Source organism: Ptychodera flava, chromosome 13 (assembly GCF_041260155.1).
Source record: "Ptychodera flava strain L36383 chromosome 13, AS_Pfla_20210202, whole genome shotgun sequence".
Taxonomy (NCBI): Eukaryota; Metazoa; Hemichordata; class Enteropneusta; family Ptychoderidae; genus Ptychodera; species Ptychodera flava.
The window spans coordinates 18,576,583-18,600,436 of NC_091940.1; the positions used below are offsets into that span (position 1 = coordinate 18,576,583).

The following is a 23,854-nucleotide window of genomic DNA, read 5'->3' on the forward strand; positions in this document are numbered from 1 at the left end:
CTCGCCTATTTTGTACTGGGTGAAATTGGTCAGAGTGAAAAAACGCTTGAAAGCTCAGTAATGCACGAAATTTGGACCTTAAGTACTCCTCCACTGACCTTTTCGCCGGAATCACAAGGGAGGCTGAATCCCAAAAGCGTCAGAGCAAATATAATGATGCATGGTATTATCAAGTTAAATATGTAGAACAGCGGCGCCCGTTCCATGATGATGGTGAGGTGGATCTGAGAGAAGTTGTACGCGTTGACTATAGCAATGGTGTCGATCTCAGTGACGTTCCATTCCCCACCGGTGGGTATGTCTTCCGAAATCGTCGCATTAGTGGCGCTCAGGACGAGGTACCGATTACTGGTGCGCCATGGACTGAACGTGAAGTTGCAGATTTGCTCGTCGAACGGGAAGAGAAAGAACTCGATGAAGCAGAAGCTCTCCAGTATCATCTTTGCGTCGTAGGTAACCATTCCTGATGACGACACTGCCACTGTACCTCCGCTCATGAGGTTGGCGGCGTCAGACTCGGCGCTGAAATAAGCGAGAATTGAAAATGGCATCATGACGGCGTTTTATCTAGAGCCTAAGGACGCAATTTTCCTGACATGACTAAGGTCTGTCTGGCATGACAAATTTGTAGCTACTTCAGAAAGATAAGTGACACAGGAAGACATGCATGTTTCATGTAAAAATACGGCAGGTAAATTCCATTTTATGTTGTATTTACCTGGGTCTATCACCAGAACAAAAATCGTGAAATTTGGCAAACATATCCCCATTCTCCTAACGGTGCCTACACATGGAAAGATGTTCCAAATCAGCCGGTATGAAAAGCGGTCAAGTTTACAGGAGGTTTGATATAGGGATACATGTATTTTGTGTTTAGAATAGTGGACTTTGCCTACAGGTCGTGCAGCGTATTTGCCAATTTCATCGACCTACACGTAGAAATGTTAAAGCAAGAAACTGCCATTCTTGTGTTGTCGTTTTCGTGAAACTTTCACGAAAGACACAAACGTTCAGATTGAAAAGCGAGGTGAAAAGCAGTGTCTCCGTGCTTTATTTCAATGTAAGATGCCGAGTTCGATGTGTTTCTCCATGCAAAAGAAATCGCAAAGATGTGTTGACCCTGAATGGGTGGGTACTAATTACAATGTAATGATTTTGTCATATACCATCGTTCATCTCTACTGTCAAGTCAATATAGCACTTGTTTTGTCATACATCTGAAAGTAATTCACATAGGAGCATTTGAGAAATATACACAAGTCTGGAAGAACATGGCAGATCTCGAGTTGCTCATCTAAGGAGCTTCAGAGCAATGCGAACTGCGTGCAAAGAAATCAAGGTTAACTGAGTATTCCCATGCGATGTATTTCAATGCAAATATTTGTTTTTACATTTCTTGTGTAGTTACTGCTATCTTTGGCATATACAATTACCCCCCCCCGCAAAAAAAATAACACACTCATGCACACACACACACACACACACACACACAGACACACACACGAGAGCAGTACCAGTGTGTAGCTGTTTACTACGTTAATGAATGTTCACACAATTTTGTATGACCATATGAAAAAGTCAGGCATCAACGGTGTTGTCTCCTTGAAATTTACGAATGCAATTAACGGACACTTATAATGTCAACACTGTTTTCGGACCAGGACACACTAACATGTAATAATACTAATACGTAATAATGAATAAGGTCAAGTTCAGTAACATGGCTAGAGGTGATCTGATACAGAAGAACATTTTGGCGCTCACTTGTGACGTACAGGCAGAGCTTGAGCCGTATACACCAAACCTTGTCAGTAGTAGGTATACAATTATGAGTTATTACTTGTTGTGCAGAATGTTGAAACATTCCTTATCGGATCAAATTTATGATAATAAAACGGTAACCCTTAATACCATCTATAAATTACATAATACACCAGAGACAGAGACAGACAGACAGACAGAGAGACAGAGACAGAGACAGAAAGAGCGAGAGAGAGATGACAGACAGACACACAGAGACACATAGTTGGACCACAATGGAAATGTTTTTAACTTTTTCGTGTTATCCCAACACTTTCATGGGTTTTTTTTGTATTTGTTTGTATTGTATGGTTTTTAAAGTGCTAGATAAACCACATCAAATAAAAATAACACAGAGAGACATGTGGACAGAAAGAGGAGCGGAATAGCGAAAGAGACGGACAGGGCGAAAAGGCCGTTTCCGTAGAGAGTGTTTTATAGGTACCCTACAACAGTCTTGCTCACAACATAATAGATCGACTCACTTGTTCCACAGAGTAACATCAGGGAGCCATACTTCATTTGACATGACCCAGATGGTGTCAATGCCGCCGAATTCGTCTGGATCCCACTTCAGCCCAGCGTCTGTCCAATTCTTCACGACACGTGGCAGGCATAAAAAGACGACAAAAACATCTCCCTTGAATATTCTTATGTTGATCTTGACCAAAACACCAAACGAACTATTGCACAGATACAGTGATTCAATACGTGGATACATAATTTATTCTCAATCCTCAAGTTCATCACAATGATATATATTCGATGCGATGGTTACTTGACTTAATACCATATTAAAGGTATACAGTCACCTGTAATCTAAGTATGCTCAAATGTGGTCAAAGGGGCGTTCCTTGGTATTCAAAATACCCATGTGAGGGCGCTGTTTTTTAAAAAGCGGCCACCCGCTTAAAATCTGTGATTGGTTAGATTTTCTCTTTCCATGGTAACTGTAGCAAAATTGGAATAGGTGACAATATACCTTTAAAGGCCTTGCTTTTGATAAGTCTTTGTGTACCAACATGCAGGCGTGCAAATCACGGAGATATAAAAACACAACGACAACAAAAATGGTAATAACTAAAATTCAAAGCAACGCATTAAAGGTATACTGTTACCTGTTCCAATTTTGCCACAGTTACCATGGAAAGACAAAATCAAACAGGTGGCTGCTTTTTAAAAACAGCGCCCTCACACGAGCATTTTGAATACCAAGGAACGCCCCTTTGACCATATATGGGCATATTTAGATTACAGGTGACTGTATACCTTTAAATCGAAGGATCCTGTCATTCTAGACAATTTTACATCTGTTTTCAGAATAGTGCGATATTTTTGTCTGCTTCCCAGTGATAACTCATGATTTTGTTGTTAAATTGCACCCTGGCGTCACTTTCGAAAAGATGAAAATTGATAAGGCAACGGAAGCAAATAGTAAAACTGCAGTTTGTACCATTTTAAGACCGGCCACAGTTTTCAGGATTTGTCGCTTTTCATCCTGGGAAGAAACCAGAAAAAAATGGTTTTAAAATCATTTCACTAGAACACCAGGCCAAGCACACATACTTAATCTCGAAAGAACAATGTTTATGAGTCTGTATACAAAATTGATACGAATACACGTACTGTCAATAAAATGATATTTACATATCGTCGAGGTCATGCTTGTTTGTTTTTCTCACTATTTATAGAAAGTAAATAACCACTGTACAAAAATTAATATCGTAAAATTCTCATGTCGTCAGCGGCGTAGCCCTCATAAAAATCTTACTTTTTATTATGCCCTGTAAGTAGGTATATCTGACGAAAACTAAAAAAAAACAGACTAATATATCATTTGCTGTCAATTTTTTCATGCAAAAGTACACATGCACGGTCTGCGCACGTGGGCAATTTTTTTTTCTGAACCATTTTAATGACACTGTTTTATCATCGATTTGACTGTCTTATGTCTTACGTCAATAATTCTTATGTTTGAACACTTCACTGTAAAATGTCAGTTCAATCTCCCATATCTCAGATCCACACTCTGATATTTGCCGACGGTGTAATTAGCCGTTCCTTCATGGTTTCGCGTTCTATAGCTTATCAATATTATATACCCGACTGCTACCGTTACATCACATTCGAGTGCAGCTATATAGCGGGCGCTTACTTTGTAAACATGTAGGCGATGATGCTGATGACAATAAGAAGGGATTTTTTACAAAAATATGGGATGAACAGTTGAACACTTGGCAACAATATAAATCGACTTCTATACATACAAGATAAAATTTCCATAACGTAGGCCGTAGACCGATAACAGGGTCTGAACCTAAGTTACACAAATTTTCGTTCGCGTATATTAAGCGTTTTAGTATTTTGCAAGCGTGGCATATAACTAAATGTTATAGGGAGGACGATACCAAGTCATCATTTAAAAAATCTAACGGGATTTTCCAGGCGTACAAGGATAGAGCTTAGTGGAGAGACAGTCGGGTGTTGGTTCGTGAACTAACTTGACGTAAGTGGCATGATAAAGAAAAATGATTTACCTATATCCCAATTCCCAGCAGGATCTCCAGTTTTGCGAGTATGGTGTCTCGCATGCTAATAAAATCTACGTTTTCCCTTGTCTAACATTAACCTCCTTCAATTTTTGTGTTTGTGAAGCTTGGTGATGACATTTTGAATTCACAATTCAGAGTCAGCGAATATCAGTCACAAGTCAGACTTTTAACAATATTTTTACAGATTAAACTCCGCATTTTTTATGATCTAGACCATATCGGGCTCGATAGACCAAACTTACGCTGTCTTTACTTATTTATTCTTGAACTTAAAAATGTAGGTTTTGTGGGAACTTTGGTGCATGAATCGACCCCATAGCTCCAGCTACCAATTCAAATAATTACACACAAGTTCACAAGCTTTATTTCCTGACTGTGTTTCCCTCATCGTATCCACGGTAACTATATAAGTATGATCAAAAGCAACCGCTACTCTCGCGACAAGAGGAAAAACATTGTTTGTGTCTTGGATTTTCTTAGAAATACTGGAAGAGAACAAGTCGCATAACGAATGTGAAGTTTTTTTACTAACCAGTAAATTTCCGCTCAGTTCAAGTCAAACGCGAAAAGAATTTTCATCAACGATTGTATTGGGATGGATATAATAATTACATCACGGAAAAGAACGAACAAAGTCACTGATATAGTACCTGGAAAATTGCAATGCGGAAATATTTGTTGCTGATCCTTCTGCGTTTTCGAAAAGGGAAACAAACTCCTAATAAGTGAAAAGCGATTCTTCAGAGAGCACTTCTTTTATCTTTCCATAACTCTAGGAAAAAACTCATCTCAAGGCACCGCACGGAACGACATGATTCGAACGAGACCAGAAACGAACACACACACACACACACACACACACACACACACACACACACATATATATATATATATATATATATATATATATATATATATATATATATATGCAAATAAACACACAAAAAGCGCGAACTTTTCAGCTTTTCACCCTAAACTAACAACAGCAAGAATTAAGATTTAATATTTTGGCCAATTTGATGCACGCATTGAGTAAATAACATTTCAAATTTCAGACCAGACTTAAATTCCAGATTGACGTTCTCGAGTGGTATTTTCTAAGTGCAGACTAACTTGTAGCTCTTTAGCCTCAGTCTTTCTGATTAAATGCAACTCTATGGCTGAAGCAAGCATCGAAAACCGAGACTTTTAGACGGCAGTGAGTTGGAAACATCTTCACTGAAAAGCATGTTAATGTTCGGTTGTCGTAGATAGGAAAAGGCTGAGTCCCAAAGCTGCTTCATATAATGTCATTAAACTCTGTGATAAGAGTCTAGGAGAATGGGACGGACACAACAAGCTGTCGTGCAGAACACACCCGGCGAAAACACTCGGCTAAATAGTAAAAATTGACTGCAACGTTATTACCCTTTAAGCAGGAAATTTAACCGACAAAAAATTTTGAAAAAAATCTTCCTCAATATTTGACAAAATAGCTATACGAAATAAAATAATTAACCAAGAAGCAAAACCTTTTCTGCTAAAGAACAATAAATACTTAAAAGTGCTACCCCTTCATACCACTTCATCCAAAGCTTTCACCTGAAAAAATATTCAGTTTTTACCTCCATAGCCCGAACGGGCTTACTTATGTTGCACAATCGCAGTAGAGAATGCGCAATGGGCTAAACGCTATCCAGTTAGTGTTGCCAGAATTCAAGGGCGAAAGTCTGCTGTAATGTCTTCACTTCAGCTTCAGTACGTGCCTCGAAATTGAAAGACTTAAAGGGCCAGTGATGCTAACTTTTGATAATTTTTTCACCATTTTTGTTTTGAATTTGAACCATAATTCCTTGTTCTACTTCCCAAAGCACGTTGATATACATAGTGTTCAGCTTGTCAACCTAGCCTGCAGTGTATGTGTGTAAACTGCTTTGTTATTGTTGAAAAGTGACTTCTGGTCCGGGCTAGAATTCAGATGTAAACAATGGCAATCGTTTTACACATATGAATGCTAAGATGGCAAGCTAAATAGTGGGCGTTTGAACATTCTTTTGGGAGAAGAATACGAAGTTGCAATTAATATACAAAACAAAAATAATGAAAAAAGCATCAAAAGTTAGCATTAGGCCTACTGGCCCTTTAAGCTTTTGCTCAAGCTTTCCGTATGGAAACTTTAAACCGTTCTCTCTCGAAATCAAGAATATCACACAGGGGTCATCGTGCAAACTTTGGTACTAGAGAAGCAAATAGCTTAACATCTACCGAAATTTGACTTTTCAAAATAACTATCTGTGGGAAAAAATTAAAAAAAATTGTATTTTCACAAAAACGAAGATAACTCCAAGAGCTTCCAAATGAAGCCCCACGGGTGGTAGTCTAGAAAAGAATTCTAAAAAAATGAATATCCGAATATCTGTACCCTGGGCGCTCTCTACCTTAAAATGAAAATAGAACGCACAAAAGAAAGTTGTTTGTATCTGTTTCAGACTTCAACCAAGTCCATCGTGTAGAGACACAGCTGTCACAAAGTGATAATTTAAAACTTAAAAACCTTAAAATATCAACGCTGGCGACACCTGCACCATAAGAGGAGAATAGTCGTCGGCCGATATAAATAATCATATTGTGCATTTAATACAAGGTGCATCAAAAAGCTGAAAAGTCAGTGTCGCCCATAAATCTTTTCACGCACACTATGTACTAGTTTTTCCCAAACAAAATCACACACCCATTTGTCAAATTCACAGGCAAAGCATAGACAGTAGAGTGGGGACTGTCTATGGGCAAAGCAGGACAGCGCCTACGAAGCCGAACTCACCTGACAAATAATGTCGTGATACCATATGACGTCATTGTCGGAAAAAATGTTGCATCGTTTACATTATTAGCGGCGCTAAACAAACAAAAGAACGCTGTAACAGTATTTTCCGAAGTCATCGAAATATGTATATGCATAAATAAATGCATAGCGATTGCGTGTTGTCTCCAACAATGAATATTGAAAGGGCAGTCAATGAAGCCATTTCGATAAATTGTCACCAGAGGTGTTTAACATTGTAGAGGTACTGTTCTAAGATATTTTGAACAAATTTTAGCTTTATCGGGAAAGTGAAACTTGCTAGCTACTACCCTTCGAGTTGGCCCCTCCCCGTCACAACAGCTCACCGCCAGTACTCCTTGCTCCCCAACAAAAAAGCTCCCTACTGCACCCCCTCCCCACCATATGATTTTACCCTCCCTCTCGACGAACCTCCGCAAACCTCCGAATCTTATCCGTTGCCCATCCCCTGGTCTGATATCATGTTGTCATGGATGTCCCCTGAGCGAAAGAATAAACATTTCCCGGCAAATAGATAAGAATTTTTGCCCGCGCAGAAGGCCTTTCCTCGCCCACCTGCACGAGGACAATCAGGTCAAGAAATTACCTGAATTACTAGTGATGCTGAATCGAGATTTAGCGCATAACATTCACGCTATCGGTCTCACCCTGTCAACGTCACGCATTCACACTCAGAACACCCAACCAAACCACGAAAAAAGGGACGATTAGGGACTTACAACATCCACTATTCTCATCAGAAAATATTCAAACGACACCGTGATGACGTCAGCAACATTCTCCACAGGGCGGACTTCTCTCTTGTAACTGCTATTGAACAAATAATCGAAAAGCTCCCCTTCTATCTTGGCACCGGCTCCGAGACCTGAGGCTGAACGATACAAGGAAAGTAACGGTTTTACGATTAATCTCATTACTCACAGTCATTTTATCTGCTAAAGCGTGACTACTATTGCCCAGAACATGGTTAAGTATTAATAAAACATTGTACGACAGTCACCGGCATGCTACAGTGTAGCATCAAATTTATTTTGCAGTCTTGACAGTCAGGTTCGATCACACGGAGAAAATATTCATAGTCGTGCACTGGCTTCAATCTTGACACACATCATGTACGCAAAATGTAATTCAATTACTGCGTATCTGCCTACCCGTTCAATTCATTCACAATATTAATTGTCACAAGTATAGTTACACGAAAATATCGAACCTCGGGGACAGTTTTTCGGAAGCTCCAAGTCTTACAATGCCATTCTAGACTGCTGCTTGTGAATTCATTCTAACGCTTGTGGAGTGACTACAGTTTTCAGTGTATTCCCCTTCTATGAAAATGAAAACTATATTATCCTATAGCTTATTCTACTTCTACTTTCAAAGGACAGCATAATTCGGTAAGGCAGGTATGGCCTTACTTTGTATGAAAAAAACAACACTTTGCGTTAAAGTCAAGGACAAATCGACCCAAGTAACCGAATACTGAAAAGAGGCAACCTGCATTGCCAAGATACATGTATAGAACGGAAGTTGGGTTACTTCCCTTACATTATACATACATACTACATATAACCCTTTAGGGTAAATTTATCGGTGATGTGGTCTAAATTGGACACATAAATTTCACAGTAACCGAGGTCTTAAGGGGGGGTATGGTTTCATCAACCTAAGGTTATTTGAAGATAAGCATTACGTTCCTTCACCAAAAATTTAAGTTTTCCACAAATGCTTTTTTTTGGCAAATTATGGCTTGGCCAGCGACATCTGATTTGCTGTAGGTTTTGCTTGGGCCCCGGATGCGCAAATGCTTAGTTTTCACCAATAATGCTTTGCAAATTTCGACGCCATGGATTTTTTAACTAGGGTCATACATCATTAGTGATCTAAAATGGGGCCTTTAAAATAACGAGAATTGATGTCTAAATGACGTATAGGTTTTGACGTGCGGCCACACACCCTTTGTATTTCTCCAAACAGGTACCTCCTTAACGAGGTTCAGAAATTCGAACTCGTGGGCATATATATCTCAGCCGAGTTGCTACGAAATCTTCCGATCATAACTGCTGCCACAGTTCCTGATCAGAACTTTTCGATCCCTGCATGTCGGTCATATGTGAGTTTTGCATCCGATACCTTCGCATCATACTTAGATAGACGTCTCCTCTCATGACGAAAAGCCTAGGGGCATTTTGCACGAAAGAATAACTTAGTATAACTCAGTTGACAACCCGAATGTTTCGTCAAGAGTAACACCACACAGCATATGCTTGTACTCACGTATTAGATGGCATGGATGAAGATACCGCCTTAACACGTACAACATAATATTACCATGGATTGTGAACATCAATTTAACATAAATATGACACACATATTCACCTATGCATATCTAATCAATGTCTAACATGAGGAGCCTAGGAAATTACGGAAAGGCGGCTAAAAACACGGCATTATGACAATTCCTTCTAGTAAGAACAGAACATCCTGCTTATACGATGACACTATGTAAAAAACTCACCTGACAGTAGACATATCGTGAAGAATAGAAAGCAGTTCGCCATCTCCGTCGCTAACTTGTTCTCTTTGAGCGTACGAGTGCTCTCGACGTCAACCTACGCAGAGATTAAAGACGATATAGGTGAAATTGTGTGCCAGGACGTAATGAAGAAAGTGAATAATGGTGCTACTAATCACTCGTTCAATGCACTTGTAAAATATTCATCGACGCCGAATACATGTAAATATATCAGGTTTTTCAGCGTCCACAAGTGTCTTGTATGTGTGGGCAGTATTATGGTCCGTGTCCCGTATAACCGCCTGTGTCATGTGACTGCTGATGGGTGTTGTGGTGGGCGAAGTGTGATGCCGGGTACCTATCACACTGCAACGGTCTTTCTCCGACAGTGAATGTTCACAGCCTCCAGAACTGTGTACGAGCGAAGTTATGAAGCATACGCGCCGTCATGGCCATGAGTATGGGCGAAGCTGTAAAGCGGAGCTCTACAGTCATGGCCATACATGGGACGCCCGTGACATTTTTTTCAGGTCATTGTTGGAAATTTCGAAGGCAGGCTATGTTTGAACTGTTCTGTTCCTGGCAAGCTATTTGCGTCACGGCAATGTGTTCCGGTAGGCTAAATACATCGTAGAACGCGGGACCGTGACCGAAACCGCGATGAGAACACAACAGAACAAAAATGAAACGGCAAACAGTTCAAAAATAGCGCAGTTACTCACAGTTCAGCCCGTCACAGCGTCGGCAATGATGACCGTCAAAGGTACCTAGCGTTTACTCGGTTACACTTGAACGTAAATTTGTATTTCATGCATGCAGTCAGATATGATCCAACATGGTTTGAAAGCTGCCGAACTCTTTTCTGCCGTTATCCCCTCAGAGGTATTTCGCTCTCATGTTTTGTCCCACCAGCAAATATGTGAGTCAGCCGCGCCAGCCGCGGTTTATTGAATATGAATATTTTATCAAGATATAATTAACTTTCCAATTCAGCAGCGAAATGAAATGTGATGTCAATTCAGATAAAAAAACCAATCATTGACGATGGAACTGATATGATACGGCCAATCTTTCGTCAAATCCCAGGCCGCCGTTTAAACAACTTTTACAACGATAAAAACCTGACGAGCTTACTCCTGAAAACATTCAATTTTCATCTTTGAAGACTTCGCTGAAGAGATTAATAACAAATACTTGCACATTCTTCATGAGTTATAATTTGTCCCCGATGTATAACATTACACTGCCGTGCTGTCCCCCGTACTTTTTCCATTACGTTCACGCAATTCACATGATGTTTGTATTTGTTTACCCTTGTTGAGCAACGCCCTAAAGGACAGTGGCCTTCCATACACAGATTAATATGTATGTATGTATGTATGTATGTATGTATGTATGTATGTATGTATGTATGTATGTATGTATGTATGTATGTATGTAGCTAACTATGTATCTAGCTATGTATCTATGACTCTATGTACAATGTATAGATATCTCATCGCGAACACATGTCGAATACCAGCAGAGTAAACCTGAGACAAATAGAGAGACAGTCCTCTATTTGTCTGTGAGTAAACCCTTGGGGAGTAAACCGATTGATTCTGATTTGCATGTTCGTGCTTGACTCTGCGATAATCAATCCAGAACATAGAGTGTGTGTTTGTACGTCACCGAGATTGTTTATACCATGTTTTTACCACGTTCTGCAGTTTTGATGATTTTTTTTTTGTTTTTGTGTTGTTTTTAAGGGGCGTAATTTTTTCTGCCAGTAACCAGGCGTAATATGACCTTGCACAGCAAGTGAGCAATTTACACTCACGCTCATGCATATCATGCCATAACGCTAAATAATCACCAACACCGCCTTTGGAGACCGTTTTGAGGCATGAATTAATAACGCTCTCCTCGTCAGCACGATAAAAGACCTCGCAGTTGAAAATACGAACGATAATGAATAATTTATTTATGTATTCATAAAGATAGTTCCAACTCTATATCGCATACAGAAATAATTGTCTATTAGGTCATGCATCGTTTGTAAAACTGTCTTTCCTAATGAGTAAAACAAGGTCGAATTTTATCAGTGTGTTTTAAACATTCTTCAAATCTCGTCAGCATCACAAACAAATCTTTCCTATCTCAGTTTGCCGAGGGACGCTTTTCAATTTATGAGGCAAGAATTTCTTTGGCTTTTGATCAGATATCCCGTTGTTCATTTTAATTCATTGAAGAGTCTGTTAACGAGAAAGGCGACCTGTCAATCGTTTCCTCCAGGGTTATATAGTAGTGTAAGCTATACAAAGGGATTAAATCAGGCATAGACATTATGATACCACTTCTCGTTATAATAAGAAACAATTCACACCTGCAATACATTATATATATATATATATATATAAGTGAAGAGGTCAAAGGGCACCAAACTGAAAGGACTGACTGTTCAGTTGGTCCTGCAGAACAGCATGTATTCTGTCAACTTTTAAGTAAGTTTTCTCACACTACGCTATTGCAGCAAGTTTAGCAACATCTGTATAGAGTTTCTACGAAGTTTTGAAAATATGGGCATTTCCTTGGACCAGTGGAGAGCAAAAATTGGTTGCTTCATGCCGCACTCGAAAAAGACGGTGAGCACGCCTTGCATAACAATGAAGAGATGGTATGTGTCATTGTCATTGAAGGTGGTCTTCTTCATGCTACTACTGTGTGCTGGCGATATTGAATCTAACCCAGGCCCAAACAAAAGTAATACTGCTGCACCTCGACCTGTTACAAGACAAACCAAGTTGAGTGAAGTCGGTGTTGAGGTCCCCGAGAGCCCGGTAGGTGCAAGTTCGAATGTTGAATTCAGGGAAATTTTAGAGCAGTTGACGGCACTTCGACAAGAAATGACTGGAAAGTTTTTACAGCTGAATAATTGCGTGGAAGGTCTGAGAAACTCCATGACACAGCAATTTCACGAATCCAGTGTTAAAATTCAGGATTTAAGTCTCGATATTCGTGAGTTAAAGGAAGATAACGAGCGTTTAAAAAGAGAAAATGAAGACTTGTGTAAACGTCTAAAGAGAGTAGATGAGAAAGCGGAGTACATGGAATCGCAATCAAGAAGGGAAAATTTAGTTTTCTACGGGTTTGCAGAGAAGGAAAGTCGCGAGACATGGGACGAGTCAGAACAGAAAGTTAAAGATTACATTAAAGAAGAATTAAAGATTGAAGATGACATTGATATCGAGAGAGCGCATAGACTCAACACTAAATCATCACCGCGTCCAATAATCGTCAAATTTTCGCGATTCAAACAGCGGGAAAAGGTGCTCATGACCGCAAGACGAAAGAAAAGAAATACAGGCGATAATTCACAAGTCGGAGTAGCAGAGAATTATACGGACAAGGTACGCGCTATCCGTAAAAAATTAAAACCATATCTCGACGACGCCAGGAAAAAGGACAAGAAGTGTACACTGTCATATGACAAATTAATAATTGATGGTGAAGTCTACACGTACGATCTAGAAAATGATAAATTATTAAAACTCAACAGATAGGGACTGGGCCAAGGCTCAAAGTTTGCAAATAGAAGAGACTTGTCTGATTTTTCAAATACATCAAATTTCACATGTAAAAAATTAGGCTGCATAACCTGGAATGTTAGAGGGTTATTGAGTAAATGGAACGATGGAGATTTTATAGAATTTATAAAGACTTTTGATGTTATAGTATTGGTTGAAACATTTGTCTCTGAATTGTGTAATATTCATTTGGATGGCTATTGCGCCTTTTTCGTTAGTGGACAACAAATTAGAAGGAAGGGGAGACAATCAGGTGGTATCGCAGTATTCATTAAAACAATTTTTGCTAAGTTTGTTCGGAGACTAGAATGCACTAAAGACTTCGTTTTGTGGCTGAACTTTGAGTTTCCAAATCAGAACAATTTATTGATCGGAGCTGTGTACATACCACCTGTTGGATCGCATTATTCTAGTGGTGACATGTTCGCCGAGATCGAAAGTGACATAGTCAATCTGTCGCAAAGATTTTGTAATGGTAATTTTATGTTAATTGGCGACTTCAACGCTCGAACTGCTGAACTAAATGACTACATTAACGATGACACGGGTAATCACATACCTGTTGGTGAATATTACAGTGTGGACACAGATGTGGGTACACGTCATAACTGTGACAAAGAAGTAAACGAATATGGAAATCTTTTGCTGAATTTGTGTAAATCAGTCTCCTTGCGTATTGTAAATGGTCGCACAACTTCTGATAAAGAGGGGCATTTTACATGTATAACTGCAAAGGGTGCGAGTGTTGTTGATTATGTTCTTGTTTCGCATAATATGATTGGTTCGATCTCTGACCTCGAAATTGGTTGTAGAGTTGATTCAGATCACATGCCAGTGGAATTTTCATTAAATTATGATGTAGAAGCTCAGTTAGGTACTGATGATGTTAATCAGTACAACTGTATGTCACAATATTGTAAATACAGAGTTAATGAGGAAATGTGTAACAAATTCAAGGAGAATTTGAGTACGGGGGTTTTTGGACCTAGAATCCATAATATTATGAGTGATATAGATAACACGCATGTAGACGGGGCGATTGGTAAAATCAATGAACTTTTTTATAGTTTATTGCCAAGTAATCGATCAACAAGATTTAACAAAAAATGCACTAAGTTCACTGGAAATGTTTGGTTTGATGAAGAATGTAGACGCACACGGGACAAATTGCACATTTTACTTAGACGTTTTCGCCATACTAGGTCGTTAGATCTTCTTGAGCGCTACAAGACCCAGAAGCATGATTATAAAGAGATGATTATAGTGAAAAAGAATATACATCGTAATGCAAGAATCACAGAGTTCATTAAAGCAGCTTATGACAAAGACAGTAAAAAATTCTGGGGCTATGTCAGGGAGTCTAGGCCTTCTATTCCGTCTTTAATCAGCTCACATGATTGGTATGATTTTTTCGAGTCATTGTTCAATCCAAGTAGAAATGCCACTTGTGAAAATTCAGACTATTCAGACACGTGGGAGTATTTCGATACAACTGTTACAGAATTTGCTCAAGGTCAGTTTCCATCGTCTGTTCATGACCAATATGACGACATGTTGAATTCACCAATTACTGTGGAGGAGGTGGAAAATAGTATTAGAAAACTTAAAGCAGGAAAGTCCCCTGGTCAAGACGGTATTCCGCCTGATTTTTACAAATATTGCTGCAATGAATTAAGCAACTTACTCTGTGTTTTATTTAATGCTATTTTTAGTTCGGGTAAATTTCCGACGGCCTGGCGGGAGAGTATTATCTTTCCAATTCATAAAAAGGGATCGAGACAGTTGGCAAGTAACTATCGTGGTATATCTTTGCTCCCGATAGCAAGTAAAATTTTTTCCAGAATTTTATATATCAGGTTATGTAAATGGGACAATATTTGTGAATATAGAAGGGAGGAGCAAGCTGGCTTTAGAGCTGGTTACTGTACTACTGATAATATTTTTATTATTCACACGCTCATCCAAAAATATTTAACTACTAAAAGGGGTCGCTTTTACTGCGCATTCGTAGATTTCGAAAAAGCCTTTGATAGGGTCAATAGAACAGCCATGTTCTTTAAACTTGGTAATGCAGGTATAAAGGGTAACATGTATCGCATTTTGTATTCCATGTATCAAGAAGTCAAATCTTGTGTTTTAACACCATCTGGTCTGACTGACTTTTTCAATTGCCCTGTAGGTGTCAGACAGGGATGTATTTTGTCTCCTTTTCTTTTTTCCTTTTTCATAAATGACTTGCACGAAGAGCTAAGGGTTGATCATATTTTAGGTGACGATGTCGGATGTTCAGTCGGAATGATTAAACTTTTTTACCTTCTATTTGCTGACGACCTCGTACTAATGTCATACAATGCAATAGGACTACAACGTCTGCTTACCAAATTAAAAACTTACTGTGACAAGAACAAATTGAAGGTTAATTTAAGTAAAACTAAAGTTGTTGTCTTTAGAAATGGTGGAGTGCTAAGGAGCTATGAAAAATGGTTCTATGGTCAGCAGACGGTTGAGATCGTGTCGTATTATGTTTATTTAGGATTGAAATTGTCTTCAAGAGGCCTATGGTCAAGGGCTATTGAACAATTAGCAGACCAAGCATCAAAGGCCCTCCATGCTTTGATGATTAATTTGAGAAAATTTGGCCAAGTGCCAATTCCTCTGTGCTTTGAAATATTTGATACAAAGATTGTACCGATTTTACATTACGGATGTGAAATATGGGGCTATCATGAAGCCAAAGTTGTTGAAAATGTCCATATCAAGTTCTGTAAATTCTTACTTTCTTCACATTCATCGTATATTCACGTAGCTGTGAGAGGGGAGCTAGGTCGCCCAACTCTAAGGGCTATACGTCTAGTGAGGATGATAAAATATTGGCTGAGAATTTTGAAAATGAATGCTGATCGGTATGTTTTGCAGTGTTATCACCTCCAGTGTACTATGGCGGAGTCAAACAAGGAATGTTGGGTAAAAAATCTTAAAAGAGTTTTATTTACATATGGATTTGCTGATACATGGTATAATCAGGGGGTTGGAGATGAAAATAGATTTATTTGTATTTTTCGCCAACGATGCTTGGACATTGATTTTCAAAATTGGTGTGAAAAGGTAGTTTCACTGGACAGATTGTCTAGCTACCAATTGTTTAAAACTGATTTGGTCTTAGAAACATACCTCACCATTGACATGAAACCTGTATTTCGTTCAGCATTACTTAAATTTAGAATTTCTGCTCATTCTCTTATGATTGAAAAGGGAAGACACTTGGGAATTCAAAGAATGGACAGAAAATGTCCGGTGTGTATGGATAGTATTGAAGATGAGTTTCATTTCCTTTTCGTTTGTCCTCTTTATGTAGAACTCAGAAATCAATATATTCCAAGTTTTTTCACAGATCAGCCACTATCACAATATAAATTCATAAGAATTATGAACGCTATAGACCCAGTAGTTATAAGGAATTGTGCGAGATACTTGTTCTATGCTTTTGAAAAAAGAGCATTGTTTTTACAAGATTTATGATTGTATTGGTTTTGCCTTTTTTATGACTGAAAATCTGTTTGGCAGTATCAGTTCATGGATATACCTTTGACTCTCTAAGTGTTTGCTATGTATTGATTTGTAAGCTTGTACATAGGGCCGGTGGCCTGTAGTACTTATTGAATAAATACTACTACTACTACAAACTATATATATATATATATATATATATATATATATATATATATATATATATATATATATATATATATATATATATATATATATATATATATATCATTAAGTAATAGTATCTGTTACATGAGTTTCATACGTTCCATATTTCTTAAATAGAATGGTACGTCCCAAACATGTATGTATGTATGTATGTATGTATGTATGTATGTATGTATGTATGTATGTATGTATGTATGTATGTATGTATGTATGTATGTATGTATGTATGTATGTATGTGTGTATGTGTGTATGTGTGTGTGTGTGTGTATGTATGTATGTATGTATGTATGTATGTATGTATGTATGTATGTATGTATGTATGTATGTATGTATGTATGTATGTATGTAACTTGTCATCTAATGTGTGATCGCAATAGTGGGGGCGGCCACAATGCAAAATGTACTTCATCAATACTATATCCACGTAAATCCGATAATAACATATACCCAGTGTTTGACGTGTGCATACGGTGCAAGGACACAAAAATAATCCCCGAGCCGTTATTTTGAGCATTTTTACACGGTACGCTATCGAACGCTTTATACAAGAGTAACCGCAAGATATTGAACAATGTTGAATACAGAAAGTTTTCAAATATAATTGACCGGGATGTTTTTCGTTCTACGCCTCTCAAAGATTACAAACCATCAGAAGATCTCAAGCCATGAAGAGAATGAAAGGTGGTTAAATCAGGACGATTAACTTTACTTTAATTATCTACAACCGATAAATTTAGTTCTAGTTTTTTAGTCTGTGTAAATGGTTCAAGAGTAAGCAAGCTGCCAAGTACCCCTTGAGTAACAAAAACTTCGAATTCACTCGACAATTCATATGTTATATTTCAGCCTGTAGTGGTTTTTCTCAGTACTAGTGTTGGTGGACAAGTTAGTGATCTGTCCCTGTCTGTCTGTCTGTCTGTCTGTCTGTCTGTCTGTCTGTCTGTCTCTCTCTCTCTCTCTCTCTCTCTCTCTCTCTCTCTCTCTCTCTCTCTCTCTCTCTCTCTCTCCCTTCTCTCTCTCTCTCTTCTCTCTCTCTCTCTGTCTCTCTCTCTCTCTCTCTCTCTCTCTCTCTCTCTCTCTCTCTCTCTCTCTCTCATATCCCGCTCAGCCATCATCACGTCGCATCTTTTGTAAGATATTAATCGAACTACACGTAGTGTCACTTCAATAAGACAATGGGAGAGATTTGTCATTTTCACCTGTCATTCTCGTCATACTTGACATATCTGGTTGCGTGACAACTGGCTGATCTAGAGCTAAATCATATAATGACGGCCTATTTTTGTTTCGCTGTTTTGATCACATGGCAAAATACCAGGAGAATTTTAAGGATGCTACAGGCCGACTTATTTATAGGGATACATTTACATGTAGTTAAAGATCAGTCAGGGACGTGAAAAGAAGTAAAGTTTAAGCTGTTATACTGATGGATTGGGAACTGTATTCCAACATTCGAAGAACAGAAAGACCTTTGACCCGTGGCAGTTTTGAACCTTTGAACTTACAAATTACCCTGACCGGCATTACATCGAGTATTAGATGAAATTCGGTGAAAAACATCGGTCAAATGAGGAGGTGCCAGGCCATTCAAGGACTTGAATGTCAATAATACAGTGAAATAGATAATTCGTACTAGCTTAATTGTCAAGCTGTGCAAAGTAATAAAGACAGTTCGTTGAGAAACAATGATATCTATCACTAAAACAACTCTTCCAGTCCCCTTTTTAGCTCCGCTGTCAGCGACGCGGAGCTTATTAAATAGGTTGATTTTCCGTTGTCGTCCGTCGTCGTCCGTCCTCCGTCGCCGTCCGTCGTCCGTCAACATTTGCCTTCTCCTCTGAAACCGCAAGTCCGATTGCTTTGAAATTTTATATGCAGTTCACTTGGGGTGACCTCACTTAAGTTTGTTCAAATCGTGATGAAATTTACTATTTTTGGGGCATTTTTTGCTGTTTTTGGTAAAAAATCTTCTGCTCTGAAACCGCTCGTCCAATTACTTTTAAATTTGATATGCAGTTTATTTAGAGTGACTTCAATTAGATTTATTCAAATCGTGGTGAAATTTGCATATTTGTATTTTTAAGGTAATCTTTGTCGTTTTTGGTGAAAAAATCTGTAAAAGTCTTCTCCATCAGATAGCTTTGATATTTTTTACATAGGTTCCTGGGATGATCTATAGCAAATTTGTTCAAATTGTGCAGAAATATGCAAATTTGCATTTTAAAGGCAATTTTTGCCATTTTTTGTCAAAAAATGTGATACGCAAAAAGTACTGCTTTGATAGCTTTGAAATTTGGTATACTGATTTCTACAGATGAACTAAGTAATATATATTGAGTTTCTGATGAAATCTGTAACTTTGTATTTTTCGGGCAATTTTTGCCATTTAGGGTCAAAAAATGTATATTTCCAAAACTACTCATCCGATAACTTTGAAATGTGGTACACAGGTGCTTATAGATGAACTAAATGATATTTATTGAAATTATTATGAAAATGTACAATTTTGTATTTTTGGGGCAAGTTTTGCCATTTTTGGCCAAAAAATGTGTTTCTAAAAAAGTACTGGTCTGATAGCTTTTAAATTTGGTATACAGGTTCCTACAGTTGATCTTAATGATATTAGTGACATAATGATGAAGTCTGCAATTTTGTATTTTGGGGGCAATTTTTTCCATTTTTGGTCAAAAAATCTGTTTCTCGACAAATTGCAGGTCGATAGATTTGATATTTGGTATATACAGGTTCCAAGGGAATATTTTAATATTGAAATTATGGTGAAATCTGCAATTTTTATTTTTAGGGGCAATTTTTGCCATTTTTGGTCAGAAAATTTCATTCTCAAAAAACTTCTTGTCAGATAGCTTTGGTTGACATGTTCTTAGGTATGATCCAATGTGATATACTCAAATTTTGATAAAATCTTCAATTTTGTATTTTTGCAGCTATTTTAGCCACTTTTTTCTGGCCACCGAAATGAGCTATCAAAGATTTCCACCTTCTTCGTCAACAGGTGTTACAAATAGTTATTCTCTACATAAACACAGCGGAGCTATATCGGCCGTTAGGTCGCTTGTTGAGTTTGTAATACGCTTAATATGTATTTTAACTTTGAAGTATTCCCCCTGACAATACAACAATACTCAATAAAAGAAAGGAACAGGAAAAGTGCACTTTACACAACCGAAAGAGTATACGTAGCGGTAAATATACATACATTATACATCAAATTTATCACCTATACCCAGGCGTGGTCGCAATAGTTGTGCGGGCGTAAATGCAAGATATACTTTTTTTGTATAGACGAAGGAGCGATCGATAGTTGCGATAGTTGGAAAGGCTATTTTTGCACCAATTCTTTTCTCAGAGTTAATGTCAAGTTTCAAGTGTTAGAATCAAGATATTTAGTTCAAATTTTCAGGATAACTCCCTTAGTTAATATTTTCTCCAAACAATATAAAAATTGTATATTTGCAGCCATGATTTTGAAATATGACACCAGTAAATATTCAAATTTAATTTTTCATATTTTTTTTACATATTTGAATTTAATAATAATTGGATAGTATTAATATTACCAAATTAGTTATAAATATGTTGACACTATTTATTGCTAGATTTGTACGGCAGGATGTGTAAATAAAATTTGTTTTTATGATTTTACATGGGTTTATATATCAAAAAATTATTACAAATTCTTTCAAATTTCAAAATGTGATTATTCAAAAAGTACTTCAAATACAGGAAAATTGTGCCGTACAAATCTTATCTGTAACCTTGTCAATAGGCTGTAAAAATTCCATGTCCATATCTCATTTTAAAGTTGGATTAAATTGGTATACAATTATCTAGGAAAACTGTTATTCTGTCAAAAATGTTGAAAACAAGCCATATTTGCACCCCTCTTTTGAAGCCATAGAGCAGTTTTTTTGGTTAATCTCACTTTTGACACCTCTTTGACACTCAAAGAATCTAAAAATGCATTTACAATAGCAGTCACTCACTCTGAATGCCAGCACCGCCTTGTCAAACTTTCCTGAAAAACAGCAAATAATGACTTTCCCTTTTCAAACATTTTATTAAAAGCTAGGGGACCTCTACCATAGTTAATACACTAAGGACTCCCCAACTTCTTCTTATTTGGTCAGTTTTTCAGAAGTTTTAACAGGCTATAACTCTGCAATGCCTTTGTGCCCAAATGTCTAGTTTTTTTTATTCCACAGAGAATGTTGACTACTTTTATATTTTAATAGTTGTGTTGAAATTTATAACTGACGCTCTAGCCTTTCCAACCACCTTAACGGGGAACGGAGACTTATAATAGTAAGTACAAACGTTTAGGTTCGAACTAAATTTGGAAACATTGCATCCACGTTCTACCTACTGTCTGACGGTTCGAGCAAGTAACGAGCTCTTTATAAAGCTGCAAATTTACATTGACAGCTTTATTTACAGGTTCATTAACACTTTTAGCAGAGCCCAGTCCAACCGAAAATGACGTGGCGATGAATACTGGTAACTTCTCTGTCTTTACGGAGTGTGTTAATGTGTTGAACACGCCAAACCTCTTCTAAAATGAAACACTCGCTCCCGAGATGGACCATGCCTCTTAACATGATCGTTCCCGTTGCTGGAAATTGTAAACAGGCAGTCTCTCCGTATTCTCGTTCGCATGGCTTGGAATAGTGAAAACATTAAGTATCGCTAAGGTCACCACAACCCACACTTTTGACCGAATACAAACACGGAAAGGCTGTAATTTTCAACATTTTCCGAAAACAAAGCAACCATTCACGCAACTTATTGGGATATACACAACCATAAGACAAACCTTGCTGATTATGTCCACTTTGAGACTAAAAAATTGATTTTGTCTTGACAGCTTTGCGCACGAATTGATCCCCTGCGCACAGTTATTAAATGGTAACCCTCGCCCAAAGTTTCCCTTTATAGCAGACGGGCATTTCATTGTTTCCAGACAATGGCTTTGTTTGAATTTTAAAATGTTTAACTCGCTAATACTATATCCACGTAAATACGACAATAACATATGTTCACTTTTCCATAGAAATGTGCTTACGGTGTAATGGCACAATATATAACCCTCTACCCGTAATTTTGATCTTTTTTTACATGGTACACTTTCTAACACTTTATATACTATTAATCAGTAACCACACAATATTGAATGTAGAGAGTGTTGAAATATATACTTGACCGGGGTGCTTTATCGACTTTAAATCTGTTTCAAGCCTCTCGAAGATTTCAAACCATCAGAAGATCTCAAGTCGGCAAGAAAATGCGACGAAGTTAAATAAGGACGATCAACTATATATTTAACGTTAATTACCTATAATCGATAATTCTAGTTTTATCTTTAATTTTACATACAAGGTTTAAGAGTAAGCGAGCTACCAAGCATCCTTTGAGGAGCCACAAATTCGAATCCGCCCGAAGTTCTTATGTTAAATTTAGTTTTTAGCGTACTTTTTTGTTTGCCAATTTAGATCTCTCTCTCTCTTCCTCTCCCTCTCCCCCTCCCTCCCCCCTCTCCTCTCTCTCTCTCTCTCTCTCTCTCTCTCTCTCTCCTCTCTCTCTCTCCTCCCTCTCTCTCTCTCTCTCTCTCTCTCTCTCTCTCTCTCTCTCTCTCTCTCTCTCTCTCTCTCTCTCTCTCTCTCTCTCTCTCTCTCTCTCTGCACACCCATCGCGCAGTAATCTATTAGACAACGTTAGAGAGATTTGGCATTTTAATTGGACACATTTGCATGTGACAACTGGCCGAGCTGCGTACCAGCAGAATTTAAAGGACGCTCCTATTTGACATATTTATAGGACTACATTTGCATGAACATATACACCAGTCATGGATTTGGTTTACTAGAAACGAACCAAAAACATTTATCATGTACATCTTCCTCTTATTGAGTATAATGCACTAAACTTGAACCAAAGAATAAACTTAATATTCGATCTCAGCACATTTTTGTCATTGATATGTTCGGTTGCAATATAGTACAAGCTTCAGCACAGTGAACCGATCTCAATTTCGTGACCTTAATTCGCACACGTGACCTCTAACTCTGAACATACATTTTTGGTTATTTATACCGTCCGACGTCTCTATTGAGAGATGGTTGAGCCAGTCCGCGGAATTTCGTATTTATGAATCAGAGAGAGCATTTGAACACCGACGTCCTAGTCCTAGTTCTATATGGCATCGTAGGTTTCCAACAATAAAGACATCGAGTCACCAGGCCATCCTGTTGACTTTAAAAATTACAAGTTCGTGATAGGTATCCTAAATATTTCGAAAGGGAGGCTATTTATATCTAGGTTTACCAACCGTCTATTAAGAACACGATTGGAATTAATGTTGGACAATTGGATGGTGAAGTAACGCCAATTTAATCTGCAAACGTAACCTCATCTGCTTTTCTTTTTAAATTGCACACTCCTTTTTATGAGAAATTTGTAATATTGCAACATTCAGCTATAGCGCACCGTACACTTTTGAGCAATTTGAAAAATATAGGCCTAAATATCAAATCATCCAAAATTAGTTCCAATTGTGTTTAAGGTAGAATGTGACTCGGAGACAGATATTCTGACTCTTAAACTTGAAATATTCATTTGGCCTACCACTTGTAGGGGCTCATTTTAAAGTTTATGGACTACATGTATACATGACAGTTTTTACAGGCTTCAAGCTAGTTTTTGGAATCTTATTTTCTCCAAAAGAGATAGCACAGGGATGGCAGCCATTTTGAATTTCAAAGATCAGTAAATATTTAAGTTGTTTCTCTAGTACCAAACTTTGCACGATGACTCCCGATTTGAATTCTTGATTTTGAAAGAGAATGGTTGAGCCTTTTTTGGGGGGAGGGGGAAAGT

The 23,854-nt window shown here is 37.9% G+C and overlaps 1 protein-coding gene across 1 annotated transcript in view; it reads right to left on the minus strand.

Moving 5' to 3' along the window:
• Positions 1-23,854, minus strand: part of LOC139147693 (neuronal acetylcholine receptor subunit alpha-7-like) — a 46,330-nt gene that overhangs the window by 12,035 nt on the left and 10,441 nt on the right. Inside the window, exons 2-6 of the mRNA XM_070718854.1 lie at positions 9,686-9,779; positions 7,893-8,044; positions 3,254-3,298; positions 2,286-2,395; positions 99-522 (exon numbers count right to left, since the gene is read on the minus strand). Coding sequence (XP_070574955.1) covers positions 99-522; positions 2,286-2,395; positions 3,254-3,298; positions 7,893-8,044; positions 9,686-9,728 — 774 coding nt within the window. The 5' untranslated portion in view covers positions 9,729-9,779. The remainder of the gene's footprint in view (positions 1-98; positions 523-2,285; positions 2,396-3,253; positions 3,299-7,892; positions 8,045-9,685; positions 9,780-23,854) is intronic.